The 25,260-nt window shown below is 41.6% G+C and overlaps 2 protein-coding genes across 3 annotated transcripts; one reads left to right on the forward strand and one right to left on the reverse strand.

Annotated features, from left to right (window-relative positions):
- Positions 1-5,710: 5,710 nt before the first annotated feature.
- Positions 5,711-11,308, reverse strand: chchd7 (coiled-coil-helix-coiled-coil-helix domain containing 7). Of its 2 annotated transcripts, none has more exons than XM_037756516.1 (4): positions 10,898-11,057; positions 9,090-9,149; positions 8,901-8,993; positions 5,711-6,344 (listed from the first exon to the last, which is right to left on the reverse strand). In XM_037756516.1, the coding sequence occupies exons 2-4, from the start codon at positions 9,141-9,143 to the stop codon at positions 6,240-6,242; spliced, it is 252 nt and encodes an 83-aa protein (XP_037612444.1). In that variant the 5' UTR covers positions 9,144-9,149; positions 10,898-11,057; the 3' UTR covers positions 5,711-6,239. The 2 variants fall into 2 exon arrangements, with proteins under 2 accessions (XP_037612444.1, XP_037612443.1); XM_037756515.1 differs by lacking the exon at positions 10,898-11,057 and adding an exon at positions 11,176-11,308 and having other exon boundaries at positions 5,712-6,344.
- Positions 11,309-11,456: 148 nt separating this feature from the next.
- plag1 (pleiomorphic adenoma gene 1) lies at positions 11,457-23,291 on the forward strand. The gene is made up of 3 exons (XM_037756497.1): positions 11,457-11,733; positions 20,571-20,930; positions 21,139-23,291. The coding sequence occupies exons 2-3, from the start codon at positions 20,680-20,682 to the stop codon at positions 22,334-22,336; spliced, it is 1,449 nt and encodes a 482-aa protein (XP_037612425.1). The 5' UTR covers positions 11,457-11,733; positions 20,571-20,679; the 3' UTR covers positions 22,337-23,291.
- The last annotated feature ends 1,969 nt before the right edge of the window (positions 23,292-25,260 follow it).

Here is a 25,260-nt window from a genome sequence, read left to right on the forward strand (position 1 = left end):
ACAAAGTAGAGTGTCTTTTATTTCAGCACAGCGAACACTAAAAACCAACCGCTGAGAAGACGTTACTGCAGACACACTGCGTTACCATGGTTGCACACCGATGCTTTTAACTGTAACTGTGTCAGTGTGAAGAGAGAACAACACAGAAAAGGCTCATAGTCCCCTTGCAAGTGAAGCTGTGTGGTTCCTTCACAAAAAAGGTGTTTACTCATAAATTTGTGAGTTTTATCACAGAGAATTTTTTCTCGTAAAGTTGTAAGTTTTTTCTTGTAAATTTGCCGCTTTGAACTCAGAGAAATTCCAAGTTTTTTTCTCGTAAATTTACAACTTTAATCCCGGAAATTCTGAGATTTTTTCTCGGAATATTCCCCCCTCCCCTGGCTCCATAATTATTAGGCTATTTTTTTTTTTACCCTCAATGGCCCTATTAAGCTGTCGTATTTTTTCAATTACAATCTTCATATTTTTTCTTCACCTCAATCTTTTTTCAGTAACTGTAAACTGTTACAGCTGATTCTACATCAATAAGTGAAATGAATTAGACAGAATGAGATGTGAAAGGTCTTCCTATACTCACCCGATCATGGCAGGGGTCGGGGTAGTCACAGACGTCCTGTGGGAAGACGGAACGCATCAAGATTTTCACCTCTTCAGGGTAAATATACGTCGGCTGGCATGGATCCCCGTCCTTCACGCCGACTCTGTGAAACATCTGGAATAAAAGAGAGTGGAGAATATAGAGAGAGAGAAAGGAAGGAAGAGCTGAGACTATATTTCATGACTGCTGGTGGCTGTGAATACGCAGCACTAATCCTCGAGGATTCACAGTCCTCATTAATCATTTATCAATGCATTTATTTTTTCCGTCCAATTTTCTCGTCTCCAAGTCCAGCTTGTGGTGAAAGACTTTCTTCTCCCCAACCACATCCTCCAGGTGGGATATAAAATCACTCCAGAGCATTATATATTTATTTATTTATTCATTTTTATTAAAATATATTTTGCTATTATAAACTATGTGTAGTAAATTAAGATAAATCAATCCACGAAAATAAAAGTATCAGTTCTGGGCAGATATATTAAATCCATATTAAATGACTCGGATGGGGGGGCATTCCTAGTTGTAACACATGTTTGTATTTTATTACATGAGTACCGACCAGTTTCCTCTGCAGAAGCCTGTAGGCCTTCTTCCGACGGGCGCGGTCACTCCTCAGGCGTTTGGCGGCGTGGAGTAGGGATGCTATCCACACAGGAAGTCTGAGGAGAGGGGAGGATTCAGACACAAGTGATCACCTCTGATAACGGTTGGTAGCAACACTCTGTGTCTTCGTTAATGTGAACAATATTTCCTTCATGTTTATTTGTATACATAAGATGGACCGTGGTTGGTTGGATAATCAGCCTGTAATGCAAACTGAGATCATCCCTTAAGGGTTACTCATGCTAGGGTAACTCTGTACAAAGAAACAGAATGTTCAAGTTTACTAGCATTAGTTTTGTGTGGTGTCGGTACGCCGTGGGACACAAAGTTCACCCCTATCCATTCTCTGCAGTACACACATTTAATCTTTTTAAGGTGTTGCAGCAAATGATGCATGTCCAAACACCGGTAACACTTTATAATAAATAAATAAATATGTAAGTAAGTAAGTCAAATATAAGCTACTGTAGGCTACATAACTATTTTTAATAAATCATTATGAGAGGAGTGCCCCTTTTTCATTTGAGCACCTGCCCTCCAAAATATCTGTGCACGTTAATGATGACATCTTTTAGCTTTCCACAGGTAATAAACCTTTAGCTTACCCAAATGAACAGCAGAGATCCACATACACATCCATGAGAAGGTTGATGGAGGGAAACCAGGTCTGTGAACCAAAACACAACATGAGTTTCAGCATATCTGACAGTAATAGAGTGTGGAAGGGCTGCCTCTCTACTGCAGGGCAGTTCAGATCATCCATCCATTATCTGTAACCACTTATCCTATATATATATATATATACTGGAAAAACAAAGTTCGGAAACTTGTGTTTGGTGGATTATTTCTCTGTTGTTACATTGCTAATTGGCATTGTATTTTACAACATTGGAAAGCCTGTTTATTTACCTTCGCAATGATGTCCAACTTGTAAGGATCATGCATTTGTGGGCTGAGCAGCACAGCTGATTATGTGGGTAGCGCCCAAGAAAAATTTGCCAAAATGCTCTGCCAATGGTAAACAGTGTATTCTCATAAGGCTACCAGGAAGCCTGCAATGACTGCCCTTCACCGTCAGGCCCGTTGGCGCTGGTGTTGACAACACAGACAATGGAACCTGAACATGTGGGGGAATGTCATGTTCAGTGATGAGTCCAGGTTCTGTCTACCAAAGTTGGATGGCAGAGTCAAAGTATGGAAACAACGTGGAGAACGCTATGCTGATTGTTGCACCGATGGAGTAACATCTTTTGGTGGGGGCAGTGTCATGGTGTGGGGCGGCATCTCCCTCACTGGCAAAACAAGGCTTGTCATCATTGAAGGCCATCTCAATGCAGTGAGATATCGGGATGAGATTCTGCAGCCAGTGGCGATCCCATATCTCCACAATCTGGGACATAACTTCATCCTCCAAGAAACAACGCTCACCCCCACAGAGCCAGGGTTATCACAGACTACCTCCACAATGTGGAAGTAGAGAGAATGGAACGGCCTGCCAAGAGTCCACACCTCAACCCAATTCAACACTTGTAGGATCAGCTTGGGCGTGCTGTACGTGTTAGAGTGACCAACACAACCTCGCTGGCTGACCTGCAACGAATCCTGGTTGAGGAATGGAACGCCATCCCACAGCAACGTGTGACCAGGTTGGTGACCAGCATGATGAGGAGGTGCCAGGCTGTTGTGGCTGCGTATGGATCTTCCACCGCTACTGAGGCTCCTGACATATTGTATTAAATGAATAAAGTGTAAAATAGCCAATATGTCTTGTTTGTTCCTTGTTACTGATAGAGAGTTCAATCATCCAATCCACCAAACAACTCAAAACAAGAGACAATACCAGCAGGAGAATACACTGTTTACCATTGACGGAGCATTTTGGCAAATTTTTCTTGGGCGCTACCCACATAATCAGCTGTGCTGCTCATCCCACAAATGCATGATCCTTACAAGTTGGACATCATTGCGAAGGTAAATAAACAGGCTTTCCAGCTATGTAAAACACAATGCCGATTAGCATTGTAACAACAGAGAAATAATCCATCAAACACAAGTTTCCAAACTTTGTTTTTCCAGTTTATATATGTAGGATTTTACAGTCAAATGAGTTACTTAGGCTATTGCATTGGGAATAGCTCTCTCTCCTGGTATTTCCTCAACTGATCTTAACATGGCTGCCGGGTCACAAACTTTTACAGCTAAACAGTACACTACAAGATGATTCTGGAAACATCTGAGGAGAGAAATAGGCATTACAGTAACAGAATATTGATTCAGATTTGATCAGCGCTGCCTAGTTTGACCGTTTGATCAGAGTTGGTGAGCGATTGACAGCTGCTCAGAGACAGCAAGGCTCCAGATCAGCTCTTACTGCTTGTTTTTCTCCGGTCTGTGAAATTCTGCAGATGCCATTAGAAGCACCGGAGGACACCAGAGGAGCATGATGTTTTTCAGATTACCTGTTTCATGCTATACTGTCAGGATTTAGTGACCGTTTTATAAAAATCACTTTTTTAATCATATTTGCTCCAACCTGCCTACTGCAGCTTTAATTGATAAAAAGAGTTTAAACTCCAGTGTGTCTTACTGAGATAAGGGCCACATGTGTAGTAGGCTACACTAGTATTTGTGGTCATGGTGGTACACTATATTAATAATAATAATTTAACACCTCTGTGAGGAGAGTTTAACAGTGTGACACATGTAACTTTAATGTTTCAACAACATCAGTTAATGTGCAGTAAAAGGACTCCAGTCTACCTGGGAAATAACATTAGCTTTATATGTTATATATATATATATATATATATATATATATATATATAGATGTTATAATGTTTAGTTACATGTGAGAACGTGACTTTAATCCATGTGCTTGGATTATTCCAGTAGGCCTAAAGTGATGCTGACTCCGTGTGTCGGTAGTGTAGTGTGTAGTGTGTCAGAGGAGTAACGTCCCAGGCTATCAGGAACAGGTGGGCAGCACGTTGGATCCAGACAGTTAGCTCGGGTTAAAGCTCGGGTTAGATCTCGGGTTAAAGCAGCTCCAGGTGAGGAGGAACGGTAATGAACTCACCTGTCTGAGACTGTGAACTCGGATCCGTCTGTCTGCTGTTGGAGTCTGTTCGACCGTCGACCATCAGTCGGTTTCCTGTAACCCCCCCCACCGGGAGACGTTCAGGTAAACTGGGAAACACATGTGGACGCAACACCGGTTCACTGACGGAGATGGATCAGCATGTCAGCAGCTGATCAGACCACCAGACCACCAGACACTGTGATGATCTCTACAGAAGGCTGATCTCAACTGATCTCAAGTCTGTAGTTTAGGAGCTTTTAGAGTCATCAATGTTTTATTAGACTCAGTAGAATTTAGAATTTAGAATTCCGAATTTTTCTAAGCATTTCTATAGTAACTAAAGTGAAAGTAGTATTCAGGTGTGGCAGAAATAAGTTCAGATAAATATAAAAAATAAAAAATAAATAAATGGCTCGATAAATAAATAAATATGCCATTAAAAGTAGCAAAAGAATAATATTAAAACTAATAGTAGTCAATAATTAATTGATCAATTGTGACATAAATTGATATTTTAATTTGCCATTTTATTTATTTACATTTGTATTAATTCCCTTATTTATTTACTCTTGTTTTATTCCCGCTTGTACTTATTGATGTATTTGTTTGTATTAATTTTTAAATGTATTTATTTATTTTTCTAAATGCACGTATTTATTTGCATTTAAGCATTTAGTTATGCATTTGTTTTTACATTTCATCATGCATTTCTGCTTCATTATGCAAATGAGGGGTATATATACGTGTATACATATATATACACGTATATATACATACATATACATACATATATATATACATATATACATATACTGTATATATATGTGTATATATATATACACATATATATACATATATACATATATATATATATACAGTATTCCCCCCTCTTGGATTTATCCAGTGTCTTCCAAGATGTAGTGAGAAAACTCCCTGACTAACATATCTATGCTGGTAGAAACAGCTTACGCGACGATGATAACCAGTTAACGTTTTAAAGTATTTATGCAGAATAATAAATAATATGCCATACAAACATATGCTTGGTTAATGTTCCACAAAGTGGTGTGATCGCCTTTTTTTTATTGAACATACCAAAAATAATAGTAGTATTTTTTGGTTAGTTCTCCTTATTATTAAGGATAGGTTCATATTTCTGTCTCCAGTATAAGAGATGGAAAACTAACCTCTGTTTGTTCAACTTGCCTGTCAGAGCAGTTATCAGCCTGAAGATGCAATGTTTCAGATTCCTGATGATGATGATGACAGTTAGGAAGTAAAGGAGTCAACACTTCCTCTGAGATCTGACAGCTTAGAATGATATGGGACAGCATTCATATATGAGGATGCAGAAAAACATTTGAAAAATACGACCTACAAAAGCAGAATGAGGTGCAAATCAAACTAATCAAATTGGGGAAACAATGATACAATAGTCCTTGTTTATTAAGGCTAGACAGATGACAGGTGTCACACTTCACCGTGTTGGTCAGTTGAGTTAATTCCCCAGCTTGCTTTCGGGGTCATAGATGAAGAAGTCCTCCGCACACGTTGTTTTACAGTGTGAATAATTGTCATTGGTTCAAGCATGTGTCTTTAAGGACCCTGTGTATTCATGATGGAATCTGCACTAAACTGGATCTCATTAGTTGTGACTTAAAATTAGAGTTGTGATACCACAATAACAATACATGTAGAGGACATTTCCCTTCAAACAAAAAGCTCTTTAACTCATTTCATGTTGTGTCACATAATAAACCTCAATAAATAATATCTTGTGTTTCTGTGACTTCCCTCTCTAGAATAGACCAGTTACAGAAGGTCACTTCCACACGACCTGAGCTTGAGTACAGGTCAGGCCCTGGGTCACAGTGTCCACCCAACCAGTGGTGCATTGTAGTAAATGTCCTGGTCCCCGCTGGTCTTCACAGTGTCTCTGTGTGACCCTGCTGACTCTCAGTACGGTTTCCCTCCGATGGCAGCGAGCATCTCCTGCCTCTCTGCAGCAGCGGGCATGTCAGGCTTCACACCCTCTCTTCTCCTCTGCATCATTATGTTGTGCTACATACAAACAAACAAACAAACAAACAAACAACAGATTCTTAAAGGCTCGGAGACGACATTTACAACAGAAAGCTGGAGGTGTGCAGTTTGAATGGCATAGATATTTAAGGGTGCTTTCACATCAGGGACCCTGGCCCGGATCCGAGTACACTTGTCCCCAAAGTCCAGTTTGATTGATTAGTGTGAACGCTCCGTACCGTGCCCGAATCCATTTAAGAAGGTGGTCTCGGGTACAGTTCATGTTAGGGATGCACCGATACCACTTTTTTTCAGACCGAGTACGAGTACAAGTTCTTACATTTGGGTACTCGCCAATACCGAGTATTGATACAAGTACTTCTCTGTGCCAAAAGACCCTCGTTAACAGCCAGATGGAGGATGTGAGCGACACACGGCAGGCTGGGGAGTCCCGCATACGAGGCGGTGCGCCGCGACCGGCTCTAGGTCGGCTTGGAAAGGATCGGGTGAAGTTGCTTCCCGGGGCCGTGGACAAGGTGTCACCGGGGCGGACTGTCCTCAGTGCGCCCCAACCGCGTCGTGCCCCCAGGGCGGGGCTCGGCCCATGTCAAAGGCGCCAGGGTTCTGCGGCGATGTCGGCAACCCACCCGACCCATCTTGAAACACAGACCAAGGAGTCTAACGCACGGGCGAGTCAGAGGGTGAAGCAAAACCCCGTGGCGCACTGACAGTGAGGGCCGGCGCGCGCTGGCTGAGGTGGATCCCGGCCCCGCGGGGTCGGGCTCTCCACCGGCCCGTCTCGCCCGCACCGTCTGGGAGGTGGAGCGTGAGCGCGTGCGATAGGACCCGAAAGATGGTGATGAGAGGTTAACGTCACACTGCCGTAAAGTGGTATCGGTGATGTTGTATCGGTTACGGTTCATGTGTACTCGGGTACAGTTCATGTATACTCGGTTACGGTTCATGTGTACTCGGTTACGGTTCATGTGTACTCGGGTACGGTTCGTGTGTACTCGGGTACGGTTCGTGTGTACTCGGGTACGGTTGGTGTGTACTCGGGTACGGTTCGTGTGTATTCGATATGGTTCGTGTGTACTCGGGTACGGTTGGTGTGTACTCGGGTACGGTTCGTGTGTACTCGGGTACGGTTGGTGTGTACTCGGGTACGGTTCGTGTGTATTCGATATGGTTCGTGTGTACTCGGGTACGGTTGGTGTGTACTCGGGTACGGTTCGTGTGTACTCGGGTACGGTTGGTGTGTACTTGGGTACGGTTCATGTGTACTTGGGTACGGTTCGTGTGTACTCGGGTACGGTTCGTGTGTACTCGGGTACGGTTGGTGTGTACTCGGGTACGGTTCATGTGTACTTGGGTACGGTTCGTGTGTACTCGGGTACGGTTCGTGTGTACTCGGGTACGGTTGGTGTGTACTCGGGTACGGTTCATGTGTACTTGGGTACGGTTCGTGTGTACTCGGGTACGGTTCGCATCAGGTGTAAAAGCCGTACCAAAACACGGAAGTGGACCGCTATTAAACGCGAGTAATGTTAGCAGTCAGACAGTAGTTTTGAACGGACAGACTTTTTTCAACGCCGCCGGTCTCCTCCGAAATCTGTATACATATAAAACAGTTTCATATCTATGTCTTTATCTGTTTGCAGCATTCGCCGATCTCATCCTCTGAACTGCACGGCCGAGGATGATACAGCAGGAAGGCCGGCGAGAGGGTCCTTAAAATATAGACAATAGCAGGTTTCTTATTTAATTTAGCTAGGGCTAAATGCTGGGCGAGCAGAGATAGAGACGGCGGGGAAACAGAGTGTAGAGTCGGCATATTTTCACATCTAACTCGGTGAATTAAGAGTTTATTTGGACCAAACCAGAATTGGTGATTGTTGGAAAGAGTAACAACGTGCTCCACCACTAATAACAGCTGATCTCAACATAAACAAATACACTAAACTCTCTTTTAATTCCTATTTGCTCATTTGGCATGAAAGAAAACAACAAAAACAAGATGGTTTTATTTAGTTTTGACCTGCAACCAAGGGAAAACTTATTATATATAGTCTATATATACGTAGACTGATCTGACATGAGAAGAATCTCCTCTATAACTAACTAATTCAAAGTATTTCATAGCTTATTAAACTGATTTTATTTTCTTCGTCCATAATAAATGAGAATAAACAGCTACATTTATTACAAGATGTGCATTTCATTTGTGTCTCTGCGTATTGAAGCTCGTGTTGCTGTGACCTGAGTCGTGTTACAGAAATGTTAGACTGCTTCTTACTCAGACATGAGACCAACATGTCAAACTATCATCACATTTATGTAACAAGGTGCATGTCTGATATCTCGGCCTCTGTTGCTTCGATTTTGACCATTCTTTTTTAAAAATATTGTCTCTTGTGAGTCCCACAACTTTATGCAAGCAATACTAAATGACTGGAGAGCTCTATTAAGGAGCATGATGGGCCAGCCAGAGATATGGTCTCTGAGAGACAAAGCCCGGGTCTCTGATCACGCCTTTCTATGCATCCAACTCTCATCTTTTGAACATGTCCGGATTATTTGTTCACATACACTCACCCAGTATTTCCTACAGTTCTTATATCTCTGGAAATAGGCTGAACACATGCTCGGATCATAGGTACCCGAACACTTCTGGGAGGCATCGCTTTCCTGAAAAAGAGAAGAAGTTCCAGGATTAGAAACTTAAGAGACATGTTTGAGCCGATGTCTGACATAATGCAGGATGTAAAGGGGTCAGTAGCTTACATCGATGCATGGGTTAAAGTCCTCATTACGAACTTTTCGTGCAGTTTTAGCCATTCAGACCTGTGTAAAGATAGACAATATAAACAGGTTCAGTTGAACAAGGTCATGGTTTACCTCTTCTGTCAAATGTAACTGTGATGAATGACTTAAACACTTAGTGGAATTATACTCTGATGATTTCTACAGCTCAGTTCATTTGAACGTTTTAATAAAACCAGCAGATATGTTGTAACGAAGGCGGGTGGTAAACTCCATCTAAGGCTAAATACCGATACCAATAGTTGACAAGTACCTTGGCTCAAATAAATACAGGCGTCCATCGACCTCAAAGACTTCATCCACATTGTCGAAATCAGCTGAATATTCAGCCATGACTTTGAAAATCTTTTAGATAACACTGAGCTACGCTTTCTGTACTCCACAAAACTCTGCCCGGCTGCCACTCTCATTTCCACCATGGATGTATTCCACTATTCCACCGTTGTCTTCCAGCTACACGTCAACTCACTAGATTTTAGGGCGAGATTCTTTCCATAATGTAAGACATTTATAATAACAGTCACAGCATGTCATGGGAAAAAAACAAGCACTTTTAGTGGACGTAAATGACGTTGTCAGCTTGCCCCAATAGCACCGTATTGTTGCCAGGGAGCAGCTGCTGTCTACAGCGCTCTCCCTCAATACTTGGACCAGTTTCAAATATTGTTGTCCTTATTAGTCAGTTAGACAGTAAAACATGGGACAACGGGGTCCAGGTTGAAAAATACCAAAGTTACCCTTTAAGAGTTGTGAAAAAGATATGTACAGAGCGGGACATTTCACAATTGATAAATACACAAACAGCAAATAAAAACAAATGTATACATATATATACACTAAAATAAGCATTAAATGTATTCATGTATCTTTCATTTACCAGTACCCTTTTGTTATGGCAAACATATCTTTGGTGTTTCTGTACTGCAGTTTCTTGCTACTTGTCAGCCAACATATAGTATAGGCTACATTGATACAGATATAGACTATCTGTGATAAGCTAATATTAGTTGATAACTTCGATCAAGCCGCTACATCAGTCAGGGTCTAAGTCATTATGCCAGTCTATTAAAATGTACTATATATATATAAATGTTACATTTTCAACTGCATTTACATGCAGAAAAACTTGCAGCTAAAAATTCTAGTGCAGTTATTTTCATACATTTCATACATACTGTATATCACAACAGTACAAATTGGTTTTCCAATAAATTATAATAAAAATGGCCAGGTATTGCATGTTGGGGCTATTTAATGTGTAAAAAGGATAATTTACAATTTACTAACTTCCAAATGTTTGTTAGGAAAACATTTTGCTTTTACTGTAACCTTTCCCAATGTATTGTTAAATATCTCAGCTCATGTATGGAGAGAAAACACATCATAATCTACAATACACAGTTTAAAAAACAAATTTTATGATAAATCACATTCACAATGTTACAGCCAGAACCTACTCAACCAAGCCACAGTCAATCTGAACCACACTAACTAACAACTAACTCTCAGCAGAAACTGTATGTTTGTATAATTCATATTAAAACAATTTCAGCTCGGTGTGTAAAAAGTATGCCGAATTGAAAAGCGTCTCTTCCTCTTGTAGAAAACATGTTAATCCTTCTCGACCGGTGGAGTAAAAGTATAAATATCAACACGTTTTTACTGTACTGACCGATTTCTCAACGGAGTCTGGTGCGTCCTCCACTACTACCACATTGTGTGTATAATTAATATTAAAACCATTTCAGCTCGGTGTGTAAAAAGTATACCGAATTAAAAAGCGTCTCTTCCTCTTGTAGAAAACGTGTTAATCCGTCTCGACCGGTGAAGTAAATGTATAAACATCAACACGTTTTTACTTAAATGCCAGATTTCTGAACGGAGTCTGGTGCGTCCTCCACTATATGTAACACTGCTGCTGTCCTGCAAACACGTTGACCTTCACTGATGTTACCAAGCGGCTGACGGGGACCTGTGTGGCGGGTTGTCATGGAGATGGACAGACTAAGGTAACAGTGAGTGGACAAAGGACGGAGACTTTACGTACCTTTCACTAACAGGAGACCTGCAGAGCTACAAGCTACAAGCTAACCTTCCTCCTCTCTCAACAGCGCACCAGCAAAATCACACACAGCGTCACCGACGACTGACAGCAGCCTCAGCCAATAGGAGCGCCTGAAAAGATATACACATAGACTGACACTCCAAGGAGCCAATAGGATTTCTCGGCTGACATTTTAGTCTTCCTATGGTTATAAATGGTGCTAAACTGAATTTAAACGATTGACAGTACGTGCAGCAAGTCCACTAAATGATGTTTAACCGAGCGGGACTGTGAGTGACATTATAGTGAAAGTGGCAGCAATTTACGCGAATCAAAAGAAAGAGAGCAACGAGTGGGCGGGACTTGTAGTGGGCGTGGCTAAGCCCCCTAGTGCGGTTGCATCGCAGCGCATACACACAATGGCTGCTCGAAAGAGAGGAAAGCAAACAATTTTCAGGCCCGTCGCGTCTCGCGAAAAATATGAGAAAAAAATTATTAAAAATTCGGAAAATAGTTGAAAGTGGAGAAAAACCCGACAGGAAGGATGTTAAAGCGACTGGGGTGAGTTTGATGTGAATTAAGTGAGCGGTGACTCAGTTGTTGAATTAAAATCTGGGGGTTATTTAAATTATGAGAGAGGGGTGAGCTGGGGAGAAAAGTTAGAGTTAATCAGGATCCAGTCTGGAGCACAGAGAACAGCACACACACTCACATTAGTATTAAAATAAATGATGTCACTGCTGATATTAGTGTCACGGTGCGTGTGCGACAACTTTAAAGAGCACAGGAACCAGCAGAAATAGAAAAAAGTTGAGTAAAGTTCAATCTCCTCACATAATATATATTATTTTATTATTATTATTATAATATCAACCGCAGTGCGATCAGGAGCGACAGGAACACGCGCACTTGGATTCAGCATTAATGACATTTTTTTGCTGCATTATTTATTTTTTGCCTCATATACACACACAGTTCATCATGAAGCAGTGTCAACATGTCCTTATCGATTCAAAGCATCTCCTTTACACAACTACAGTGTGATCATGTTAGCAGGCTCATTCTGCTTCTCTTCTATCGCAGTTTTATACCCACTAAAGTATTGATCCGGTGTCATCTGATGACAGGTCTGCTGTGAGTCCCACTAGAGAAAACAGGAGGATTGATTGTCAATAAAGCAGCAAAATGGAGGGAGAATTCAGCTAATTCAGATTTTGGTTGGACATGTCTTCATCTTTTAAGAACACAAGTCAACTCAGTGTGACTGCTTGTGGCAGGTTGCACTGTGCACATTAGTAATTGGTATTTATAAAGATGTGCTGCTATGAGCCTGTCATGTGTTGGTGTCGGTGGTTTAGGAAGCTGCTACTGGATCAGTTCCTGTTTACACCTGTCCTACTACCTTAAACCAGACCTAAACTCTACACTGTAAACAATTGCTGTTAATTTACAGCAGGATTTCAACAGTATTAACCTGTCATTGCTAAAAACAGTGCTTTACTGTTAATACAAAAGAAAACCTGTTAAATTAAACTGTAATGCATTCTTAAAAAAACATCACTTTACTGCTGATCAACTGTCTAAAGTATCATCAGTAACAGTTTCACGCAGTATTTGTTTAATTCTGGGACCTGATCTGCTCATGTGAGGCTTGTACATTGTACATGATTGTAAAATCAGTGAATTAGCTTTATTGTTCTTCACTCACATGTTGTTCTGGTTTGCATTCTGTGCTTGTAGCCAGCTAGAGACAGACATTTTGGGAAAAGTGTCAACAAGTCTATTATAGCCTTTTTCCTAACAAGTGCCTTTAATTGTATTTAGTGTGACTATTCCTATGTCTGTAACCTGCTAAGTCTATGTAAAAAATAATGTTTATTAAAATACCTAAATAGTGCATTAAAACAAATCAGTAAGATAATGTAAAAGAAAGGTGGAAAACAGCTATATAATGTATCTTTAAACAGTAAATTAACTGTAAAATACTGTGAAATTAATAAAGAAAAAAACAGTTCAAACTGTATTTTTCATTAACAGTACAAAGCTGTAAATTTGAGCGACAGTATAATATTGTTAATTTTACAGTAACATAAAGGCAACCCTGCTGCCAGTTCTTTACTGTTATTTTGCTGGGAAATTCTTAACAGTGTATACATATGATTATCTAGTCTCATTGTTCTGTAAACTGCATGGGCATTAAATGGTTCTATCTTTGATTCCAGGTGTTTGCTTCACCTGAGATCTTTAAAATGCTGCTTTTAGTTGAGCCTATAAAAAGGACATTTTCTAGGAGGGAATAATGTTGATGTGAAAAAGTTGCATTTGTCAAACTCATGAATTTTTCCTAGAAATGAAACTTTTTCTGCTCACAGGCTTGTTGAGTTTTCTTAAAATTTGAACATTCTTAGCTAAGATATTTGTATGAGAAATAAACTTATTTTCATGTGTTCATCAGTTGCTAAACTGTTGTTTTTAAAGCAATAATTCATTTAGTCCTCTTACGCCAGAGTTATTTTATATATACATAAATGCACCTATATAGTCTGAAGCAGTTCTACTTGTTGTCCTGAGATCAGTGTTGCAGCTGTGATTAGACAGATAATATTTAATGAGCACAATAACAATAATAAAAATAAAGTTTAATATCAGCTTAATAACAAGTCTTCTTAAACCGTGGTCTCATAGGCATTTAGTCTTAAAATTAATACTAACTATATTGTTGTAACCTTCAGTATAGCACACTTTATCTTTAAACTCCAACAGAATAATTAGAAAGATTTGTTTCTATTGATGAATTTATATATTAAATGTATACAGTGAAGAAAAGCAGCTAATTGAAGTGAGTAAAGAAACAGATTATTATTATTATCATTAATGTTATTCAAAATTATATAAAAAGAAATGAAAACAGTGACTTTTTACTAAGACAAAATATTAATCATGCAATGCATAGTCATGTGTTATAATGACATTTTCTTTAAAATTTCAAGCACTGATTAATATTAATTATTGCAGAATAGTTGTCTGTTACCAGTGTAGTTATTATTTTATATATAACTTCTGTTATAAATGTATGAATAACAACTCATGCTTTAAAGTTACAAAACATCTTTAATTTAATTACAGTACTACAGAAATCTCAGCAGTGTGCTGCATGGATAATGTACCAGAGATGTACAGTATGGGTATTTGAACATTTGATGGATAATACTCATCCCCATAATGAGAGCAGATCATGTGAACTTTTGCTGATAATTGTGTTGATAATTCTCCATGAATTTTCAATAATGATATGATAATGTATGATGTAGATGTGATCTATTTATCTAGTCAAGTCAATTTAATTTGTATAGCCCAAAATCACAAATCATAAACTTTCCTCAGAAGGCTTTAGAGTCTGTCGAGGACATGACACCCTCTGTCCTTTACAGTACCACCCTCTCATCGGAGGAGGAAAAACTCCCCGTCAAAAAATAACTCTTTTAGTCCAGGGCCTGGAAAAGAGTAGTAATTATTATCCTCTGTGTTTGGGACATATTCTGATATGATAACCTTTGCAGAGTGGCAGCTTAGTTGTAGTTAAAATTACTTTTATACCCATACCCTATATGACAGGCATCCAGAACAATCCAGGCATTATTACTGAGAAATGGACCAAACTGGTCTTTATACATTTGTTTAAATACACAATGAACATACAGGAGGATGATGGAGGAATACTGTATTAGATAGCAGGTCAGCAGTAGTAAGTGATCATCTGAACGCAGGAACCTGAAGATTAATCTGAGATGCAGCTCAGCACTGTGTGTCAAGTTGTTCTAGTCACAAATCAGAAAAAAACATGAATTAATTTATTTAATGAATTAATTAAAATGGATGGTAAAAGTGTATACGGGCTTAGAACATGATGATAGAAGTATATGATGGTCATCACCATGCTCTATTATGTCTCATACATTGTTGCAGCAATTTTTGGGGTTGAAACCATTTGTTACACAGATTTGGTGCTACATTTAACCATTTTTTACCACTGGAGAATCGATAAAAATGATCAATAATCCCTCCATAATACCACATTAAGACACCAAGACCTCGAGGAACACCATAGAAAAAGCCATGCTGTGTTTGGGATCAAAAACCTTTTGACATTTTAGGAATTTCTGCAGGAATTGCATTTTTCTGCGATTGGATGGCGAGCACTTGTATTGTCTAAACTGCTCAGAAACCCCCTTATTGTCAATCTAGCTAGGAAAGCCATCCATCCTCTGAATGCTCTAGGTCTCTAGTTTGATCCATCCATCCTCTGAATGCTCTAGGTCTCTAGTCTGATCCATCCATCCTCTGAATGCTCTAGGTCTCTAGTTTGATCCATCCATCCTCTGAATGCTCTAGGTCTCTAGTTTGATCCATCCATCCTCTGAATGCTCTAGGTCTCTAGTTTGATCCATCCATCCTCTGAATGCTCTAAGTCTCTAGTTTGATCCATCCATCCTCTGAATGCTCTAAGTCTCTAGTCTTACCCATCCATCCTCTGAATGCTCTAGGTCTGTAATTTGATCCATCCATCCTCTGAATGCTCTAGGTCTCTAGTTTGATCCATCCATCCTCTGAATGCTCTAGGTCTGTAGTTTGATCCATCCATCCTCTGAATGCTCTAGGTCTGTAGTTTGTGGCTGTAAAGTTTCATGAGGCTGTGATTATCCTGGAGGTCACCACAGGTTATTTTATACAGTGAGGTCAATGAAATGTCTCCTATGGGGACTAACATCATCACACATGAAACAGTTGGGCTCATTGGATCCACAAGAGTCTCAGATTTACAGTGATACCCAATTTATGGAATTCACAGACTGTTTAGGGACCCCAGTATGCAGAAATATTCACACCATTGCAGAATAGGACACAATAACACATGTACTGCATGTGATTATCATAAAGTGGGCATGTCTGTAAAGGGGGAGACTCGTGGGTACCCATAGAACCCATTTACATTCACATATCTGGAGGTCAGAGGTCAAGGGACCCCTTTTCCCTCGCCAAACTTTGGAGCGTTATTTAACCTCCTTCCCAGCTAACTAGTATGACATAGTTGGTACCAAGTAGGTTTCTAGTTTCATGTGATACCAGTATCTTCAAAGATAGATACAGTAAGTGCTAACACTACCCTCAATATATAGTTAATGTCCCTGTTAAGATGACTAGATAAATGAAGCTTCCCCACCTGACTTCACAAGGTGGAGATGTTGCTGTAGTCTACAAATCTATTTCTAATTTAACCCTCAAACATGATATTAGATTAATTTGAGGCTCTTATATTTAAATCATCTCCATTAACTATAAATCGCCTTGTCCAGTTTGGTACTATACAGACCGCCTGGCCCTTAGTCACAATTTTTAGAAGAATTTGGAGAATTTATCTCAGACATTATTACTCATTCTGATGAGCTTGTAATTAGTGGTGATTTCAATATTCTATGCCTCTTGGCTGTTAAGGTGGACCAGCTTTTCTCTTTAAAGAGATGAGCCGCTCAGCTTTTGAGTTAATTATTAACATTTCTTTTAACCGTTTTAACTGATAGCGTTAATCGGTTAAAATGCTTAATGTCGGTTAAACGGTTAAACGGTTAATTATGGACATCCCTACTAGATTTCTCTTTGACACTGTAGCCAAACTCACCCCAAAACAGCCGCCCGTTAGCACTCAGCACAAACCACAGTTAACAAATTAGCAGAGTATTGTTAGCTGTGAAGTGAAAGAAGGCTAGGCAGGTACAACAGGTTCGACAAGACGCAGGGCTAAGGTAAACAGCAGAGGCTGACGTTACCGCTAATACTGGACGTTTCAGAATAAATAACAAGTGGAGAATGTGGACTAGTTATAAAGAGAGTGACAGAGTAGATGAAGGAGTAGCACAGAAGATCAACAAGGATAAAGAGTAGACGGCAGTATACGATCTCACAGAATCACAGGTCCGTCTGTTGTTGTTTCTCTCTGCTGGGTATCTCCTGTGTTCAGTCAGCACAGTTTTATCTATTTATTCAATTTAATGTCTCTTTTAAAACTTGGTTGGATTAAGACGAGAGCTAAGATTCTCTGTGTTTGAAATACATGATTCATGAGCTAATTTATTTGTGTTCCTTTGGCCTCATATGGAATCCCAGATAACCGAGGCTGATTGGGAGAGATTCTTCAGTCGGTAGGCCTGTAAGGAAAGCTGTTTAATTGTAGAGGAGCTATATGGTGTAGGTGCTTTTTTGGAAAAAAGCATTAGCCTATATATAAGGGAGGTATGTGGAAGATATAAAATATTCACCTTGGTGGCAGCAGTAGGATGAAGCAGTGTTTTGGCATGTTCCAGTGATGTGCTCGCCCACATCAGTCTCTCACAGAGGCCTCCATGTGATCATCTATGTCTCATCTAGTAGTATTACCATACTTAAAGGTCCCATATTGTGCTCATTTTCAGATTCATACTTGTATCTTGTGTTTCTACTAGAACATGTTTACATGCTGTAATGTTAAAAATATATATATATTCCTCATACTGTCGGCCTGAATATACCTGTATTTACCCTCTGTCTGAAATGCTTCGCTTTAGTGTATTTCAACGGAATTGCAACGGAATTGCATTGCTAGGCAACAGTTTGGGTCCATGTTTACTTCCTGTCAGCTGTTGTTATTTACATACACTGCAACCAGGAATAAACTGTGACACATTTAGAATGTTTATGCTTAAAACCGCGTAATGGTCTAAATATTGTATATTTGTGACATCACAAATGGACAGAAATCCTGACGGCTTGTTTCAAACGCACAATTTCTGAATACGGGCTGTGTGTATTTCTCCGTATATTGAGTGAAAGACATTAAAACAATTTTTTTTACAATATGGGACCTTTAAAGGAGAGGTTGGAGTCAATTTACACCCCAATATATTTAAATTGACTCACAACCTGTAATCGTTCACCTGCTACAAGTACGTGAGGCTCATTAGGACTAATTTGCAGAAGAACATGCTGACTGTTTTAGACAAATGTATTTGGAGGCAGCACTCATCGGGCCATGTTGTCACCTGAACCGTCGATGCTTTGGTTCTGCCATGTACAAATAAAACAGTGTCGTCTGCGTACATTAGGGTTTCAGCTTCAGGACAAACAAATGGAAGCTTGGTAATGTATAGACTGAAGGTGTAGTCTGAACAGATGTCTAGAGGTTTTCTGATATCCTCATGTCAACAGGGAGCTCGTTCAACCGTAGTGGAGCCAGGACAGCAGCCGTGACTTTTTTAGCAGAGCGTAGTGGATGGGCTGGGGAGGGGGGTTATGGTTTGACCATGTCCTGGATGTAGGATGGGCCTGACCCATTCACAGCAACATAAGCAAGTACCAGTGTCTTGAAACTGGTTGGAACAGCCACCAGTAGCCAGAGCAGGGTGATGGAGCGGTGTAGTGTGGGAGAACTTGGAGAGGTTGAATATGGAGTGAAATTAGTCACAGGACAGTCACAAATGTGTACTACATGATCTACACATGAAAAATAAGATTTGCGAACGTGTACAACTTTTTGTGTGTATTTTATACTCACAAATGCATGTTCCAATCTACACTCAAACACCGATCATTTAGAACACATAAAACGGTTTTACAAATCACGACTTGAATAAATATTCCTATTTTAGATATGTATTTTTACCTTCAACTTCACAAATCGGATCATTTTCACTATCGAAAAGCTTCCTGTGTGTGCATGTATCGCCTGATACGCACAGATCAGTTTACTTTTTGTGTGTGGAGTTTTGAGACAATTTTTTACATCTCCAGCGCAAACAGATCCACGAATGCATGCTGCGTCTCATTACAGGTGGAACACTGGGATATCTGGGCTTTTGGTGAAATCGTGTGTAATGTCAGATGTTTTTCTAAATAGACAGAATAGCTTGTCACCCCTCAATTAGAACAGGTACATTTACCAACTCTATACTCTATAAAGTAGCCTATAAATGTAAATAAGCTACTGCTAGGGGGTGGACTTATCCTTCTGCAGAACGCCATGGCGGAATATCGCAGTGGCTCATTCTCTGAAGTGAGTATAAGCTAAACCACCCGTTGTAATGAAAACGTGTATGCTTTGCAATATCAATATGAGCTCAGTATTTCAGGTATCGTCAGGTAACGAAGGTTACGATGTTGTAACCCTAGTTCTATAAGCACAGGTGGAGCCCTCTACTGGACTCTATGGGTAATACTATCCACCAATCACGAGCACGCATTTGCCCACTGAACTTTGCATAAACGTAACGGGCCTATCAGGACGTGCCTACCCGAATACGTGCGGATCCCACGGTATATAAGGCGAAATCTTGCAGATGCCGTTACCATGGATATAATAATAAAAGACCCTGACCGTAACAGAAGTACTGACTTTACAATAAAGTGACAAGAAATACAGAGCAGTAGATATTTCTGTTGGTCAGAAGAATCCTTTCATTGTTCTATAGACTTTCAACTGTGGGTTTAAAGAAGAGCTTCTAACAAACGGAGAGATAGTTCACCACACTAATGAAGAACAGGATCCCTGGCCATGTCCGTGCTCTTATTTCATCACTGCAGCTCACAATAACATGAGGAGGAAATTATAAATGCATCATTATGGTCAGATAAACTTCATCATCCTCCATCTCCTCTCCTCTCTCCTCTCTCCTCTCTCCTCTCTCCTCTCCTCTCCTCTCCTCTCCTCTCCTCTCCTCTCCTCTCCTCTCCTCTCCTCTCCTCTCCTCTCCTCTCCTCTCCCCTCACATCTCTCATCTCCTCTCCTCTCCTCTCCTCTCCTCTCCCCTCTCCTCTCGCCTCCCCTCGCTTCTCCTCTCCTCCCCTCCTCTCCCCTCTCTTCTCCTCTCCTCTCCTCCAAACTTTTTATGTTTCACATATTAATAATAATTTATATGAATATTAATATAAAATAGTATTAATATTTTTTATAATATTCATTTTGAAAATGCGGAATGTATTAAAAAAGACATATGTAATAATTCCCACACTTGTCACACTTTATAACCATCTACTTTTAATATTTGGATATCATTTCTAGTGTTTTATTATTATTATTTCTGCCGCTCACTATCACTTTTCGCAGCTGCTTTATTCACATTTTTCCACAGATATCAATCGAGCTTATGGTTCTGATTATATAGCTTGTCATTAAGAACTCCTCATCGGTCACATGGCCACTCTGAGCTGGATTATAAAACCCGGAGTTGACTTGAATCTTGAACTTGTTTAGTGATGTTGGCCTCTGATCAGCTGATTAATGACTTACTGTAAGTTTTAGTGTATTTTGTAGTGCCAGCAACCATTCAGATGTTCTTCTCTCTCTCTCTCTCTCTCTCTCTCCCCCCCAGGCCCCTGCGTCCGGGCGGTGTTGAGCACATAGAACTGGATAGAATAATTGCATCAGTACTAGTCGGGCTCTGTGCCCCTGTCCATGTAGCCGGTCAGCCTTAGAGTGCCATGGCCACGGGAACCCAGGGCCACCGTGACCACGTCCTGGAGAGAACCAAGCTCGCGCCGCCGCCCACGGGGAGGCGCAGGAGAGCAGACGGGAAACCAAAAAAGAACTTCCCTTGCCAGGAGTGTCAGAAAGCTTTCAACAGTCTGGAGAAGTTGAAGGTGCACTCGTACTCTCACACAGGAGAAAGACCCTACCGCTGCTCCCACCCCGACTGCACCAAGGCTTTCGTCTCCAAATACAAGCTGCTACGGTACAGACCAGAAGCAGTACACTGCAGGCTGCAGCATGTTGCTTTTCTCTTTAACACCTTTAAACGTAGTGCTCAGTAGTAATCACAATGATGTGTTGATGAATACTAGTTTTCAGCTCTTGTGTTTCTGTGTAATGTAAAGCATGCCATCTTAAAAAACATGATTGCAACAATTCTGAGTGCTCATAGAATGTGTCTGTGTTCCAAGGCATATGGCAACTCACTCGCCAGAAAAAAACCACAAGTGTTCATACTGTGAGAAAATGTTCCACCGCAAGGATCACTTAAAGAATCACCTACACACTCACGACCCCTACAAGGAGGCGTTCGCCTGTCAGGAGTGTGGCAAGAGCTACAACACCAAGCTGGGCTTCAAACGCCACCTCGCCCTCCACGCCGCCAACAGCGGAGACCTCACCTGCCAAGTGTGCCTGCAGCCATTCCCCAGCACCGGAGTCCTCCTGGAACACCTCAAAACGCACGCCGGCAAGTCCTCTGGTGGGACCAAAGAGAAAAAGCATCGCTGCGAGGACTGCGAGCGGCGGTTTTACACCCGCAAAGATGTGCGACGCCACATGGTGGTGCACACCGGATGCAAAGACTTCCTCTGTCAGTACTGTGCCCAGCGCTTCGGGAGGAAGGACCACCTGACGCGTCACGTGAAGAAGAGCCACGCCCGGGAGCTGCTGAGGGTCAAAACGGAGCCGGCCGATTCGCTGGAGCCCGTCGTCTACGACTTGGCGTCCGGGGGCATCAAGGGCGAGCTCCCGGGAATGCTGACGCCGAGGCCGCCGCACCAGTTCAACATGTACGCGGGCTCCGTCCTGGACACAGAGCCCTTCCCCACCGCCACACACCCGTTTTCTTTTAAGTACCCACTGGGCTCCAACTTTACCTCATACGCCGTCTCCTCTCAGGAGCGGGAGCAGAATCTAAAGGGAGAACTGGAGACCTACCTGATGGAGCTGCAGAACAGCATGCCCTCCTCATCCTCCGCAGCCCAGGAAGCCCAACTCTCCTCCTCCAAGCTCCAGTTGGAGCCTCAAGTGGGCGTGCTGGAGGCGGCGGGCGGGGGGGCGTCCATGTCTAAAATATCCACGCCGATGGCCGCGGGCGCCGCGGGCGACTCTCTGGCCTCATCCTCTTCTCTCATGGACTTCTCACAGCTTTTCAACTTCCTGCCACTCAACGGGCCCCCGTACAACCAGGCGGGGGGCAGCGGCGGGGGGGGGCAAGGCGTGGCCTATCCGCCCAACGAAGAGCCCACGCCTCTCGTCCAGCTGCCCCCCCAGCCTCCCGAAGGCCCAGAGGCTGCTGAGAGTCCTCTTCAGAGGCTCTCCTCGTCCTTCATATCCAACCTGAGCTCACCCACCACACTGCCCCGCTTCCACCAAGCCTTTCAGTGATCCAGTATGTAACTGCACCCGGCACACACATACTGACACACACACATACTGACACACACACACACACACACACACACACACACACACACACACACACACACACACACCCGGAGAAACCCAAACAACACACTAGTAATACAAGATATCAGCACTTCTGTCCATTTAATATGACAACATGAGCAGACACATGGTAATCAGCACTGAGAGCAGCACACACACACACACACACACACACACACACACACACACACGGTTTGGCTTAATCAGCATTCTAATGGCTACTGTTGGGTTGAATTATTTTCACCTTAAGCTTTTTATTGACGAGTCGGCAGATCTTCCCCACCACTGTTCTCTAATGATGTGTTCACATGATCGCAGAAAAACGATCCTCTTGTGCTGCGTGGATATGCAAATACAATATCCATAATTCTTCTGTTTTGATTACCAAGAAAAACGACTTTTCCTGCAGGCTACAACATACTTAAACATCTTTAACGGTACCCCCCGGCAGTAGAAAACGTGCCACCTGCACGTTAATAGAGCAAAATCTGTTTTTCTGCAATAATGTGAACGTGTCTGACCTGTGACTGTGAGAGCTGGGTCAGGTTAAACATGAGTTAGTCTTTTGGGAGTTGGAGAATATCACATAGATGAATGCTAATAGCAATAGCATCCCCGATGCTTTAGGATAGATTGACCTCAGTAAGCAGATTGTTGTTCATACAGCACTTTGAACTTTATGATGTCATCAGAGTCGACCTTTGTTTTTTGTCTTTCTTATTTGTGGTAGGGACCAAGTTTAGCTTTAGTTTTGGATTGTTTTTGCCCGTTTACGTAACTGATAATGTACAGCGAGCGAGCCGTTCATTGTTGTGAAAGAATTCCCGACAGCGTGATGCTGCACCCCGACGCGAAGTAAGGGGATTCTTTCACAGCAATGACCCGCTAGCTGTACATTATCCCACTTATTAGACGGCTACTTACTGATGAAATCAATATTTTGACACAAAAACGGTCCTCCAGAGTCCGACTGAGCTGAGCTGCGTCCATAGCAACGGTCTGTTATACATAGCAACGGTCTTTTGTCCACAGCAACTGTCTGTTATACATAGCGACGCTCTGCTATACATAGCAACGGTCTGTTATACATAGCAACTGTCTGCTATACATAGCAACGGACTGCTATACATAGCAATGGTGCTATACATAGCAACGGTCTGCTATACATAGCAACGGTCCGCTATACGTAGCAACGGTCTGCTATACATAGCAACGGTCCGCTATACATAGAAACGGTGCTATACATAGCAACGGTGCTATACATAGCAACGGTCTGCTATACATAGCAACGGTCCGCTATACGTAGCAACGGTCTGCTATACATAGCAACGGTCCGCTATACGTAGCAACGGTCTGCTATACATAGCAACGGACCGCTATACATAGAAACGGTGCTATACATAGCAACGGTGCTATACATAGCAACGGTCTGCTATACATAGCAACGGTCCGCTATACGTAGCAACGGTCTGCTATACATAGCAACGGTCCGCTATACATAGCAACGGGCCGCTACACATAGCAACGGGCCGTTATACATAGCAACTGTCTGTTATACATAGCAACTGTCTGTTATACATAGCAACGCTCTGCTATACATAGCATCGCTCTGCTATACATAGCAACAGTGCTATACATAGCAACGCTCTGCTATATATAGCAATGGTCTGCTATACATAGCATCGCTCTGCTATAGCCTACATAGCAACAGTGCTATACATAGCAACAGTGCTATACATAGCAACGCTCTGCTATACATAGCATCGCTCTGCTATACATAGCAACAGTGCTATACATAGCATCGCTCTGCTATACATAGCAACGGTCTGCTATACATAGCAAAGATCTGTTTTACAGAAATTACAGACCGCAGAACACCGTGACTGACCAATCAGAATTGAGTATTCAACACAGCCGTGTAATAAATCGAGTTAATACATCACGCACTATAAATGACAGCATACCCGATTTTGGTTGTTGTTGTCTGTTTTTTTTGCAATTTTCCAGGCCTTCATTGTGTTTCATTAATTTCTAATCTGTATGGAAATGAATTGACTTGAGTCAGGTAATCCTTTACAGTGATCATATCTGCTTGTATTTCTGTCAGTAACATCACTGTTATGTAATATGATCAGTGCAGTCAGCAGCAGCAGACCTGACGTTCACTATTTCAAGTCTCTGCAAGATAATTTCCAATACATCGTGAAAATTATAGGAAACCAAAGACTTCCTGGAATTTTGGGAAAACTCGATCGAAATATCTCCGACATGCCCTAAATATATTTATCAGTTAAGGTAGATGTGATCGGTAGTTAAAACATCAATTTGGTCCTATTGATCAATCAATAGATCATAAATGCATTCACACAACGATGTACTGAGCAGGAACTACTGACAACAGTATTACAGTTTTACATTTCATCGGTCCTCACATATCCTCATTCTCCAACCTTTCTTCTAACCCCAAACACACACTGCTGAAACACTGACGTAGACTGAAGCTCATCAGTGTATTTCAACCACCACACACAGCATCCCCAGTTGAAGAGTCTCTGGATTAACACACTGAGATTATGCTCTGAACCGTGACACACAAACACACACAGCCATTCAGCCTTTATGAGCCTCGCCCGGTCAGGCCAGCTGAAGTGATCCGTGTCAACCGGCCCAGTAGAGTTGTCTTCACTACAGGCTCAATCAATACGGCTACTTTCACTCTCCCCTTTGCTTGTGTCATTGTGCCTTAAAGTGCCTTAAAGGTCATAAAAAAAGTATTTTATCAAACGTCACACTCCTATCAAACTTCTAAGAAGTGCAGGTAGATTATCTCGTTTGTGACTGTTTGACTGAAACAAGCAAAAAAA

The sequence above is a fragment of the Sebastes umbrosus genome, chromosome 21 (genome assembly GCF_015220745.1).
Source record: "Sebastes umbrosus isolate fSebUmb1 chromosome 21, fSebUmb1.pri, whole genome shotgun sequence".
Taxonomy (NCBI): Eukaryota; Metazoa; Chordata; class Actinopteri; order Perciformes; family Sebastidae; genus Sebastes; species Sebastes umbrosus.

Excerpts from the sequence above, each read along its gene's own strand:
- plag1 (XM_037756497.1), top strand. The coding sequence starts at position 20,680 with ATGGCCACGGGAACCCAGGGCCACCGTGACCACGTCCTGGAGAGAACC. Across the intron at positions 20,931-21,138 it reads TCCAAATACAAGCTGCTACG|GCATATGGCAACTCACTCGC; the intron begins GTACAGACCAGA and ends CTGTGTTCCAAG.
- chchd7 (XM_037756516.1), bottom strand. The coding sequence starts at position 9,143 with ATGGCTAAAACTGCACGAAAAGTTCGTAATGAGGACTTTAACCCATGC. Across the intron at positions 8,994-9,089 it reads ACTTTAACCCATGCATCGAT|GAAAGCGATGCCTCCCAGAA; the intron begins GTAAGCTACTGA and ends TCTCTTTTTCAG. Across the intron at positions 6,345-8,900 it reads AGAACTGTAGGAAATACTGG|CACAACATAATGATGCAGAG; the intron begins GTGAGTGTATGT and ends GTTTGTATGTAG.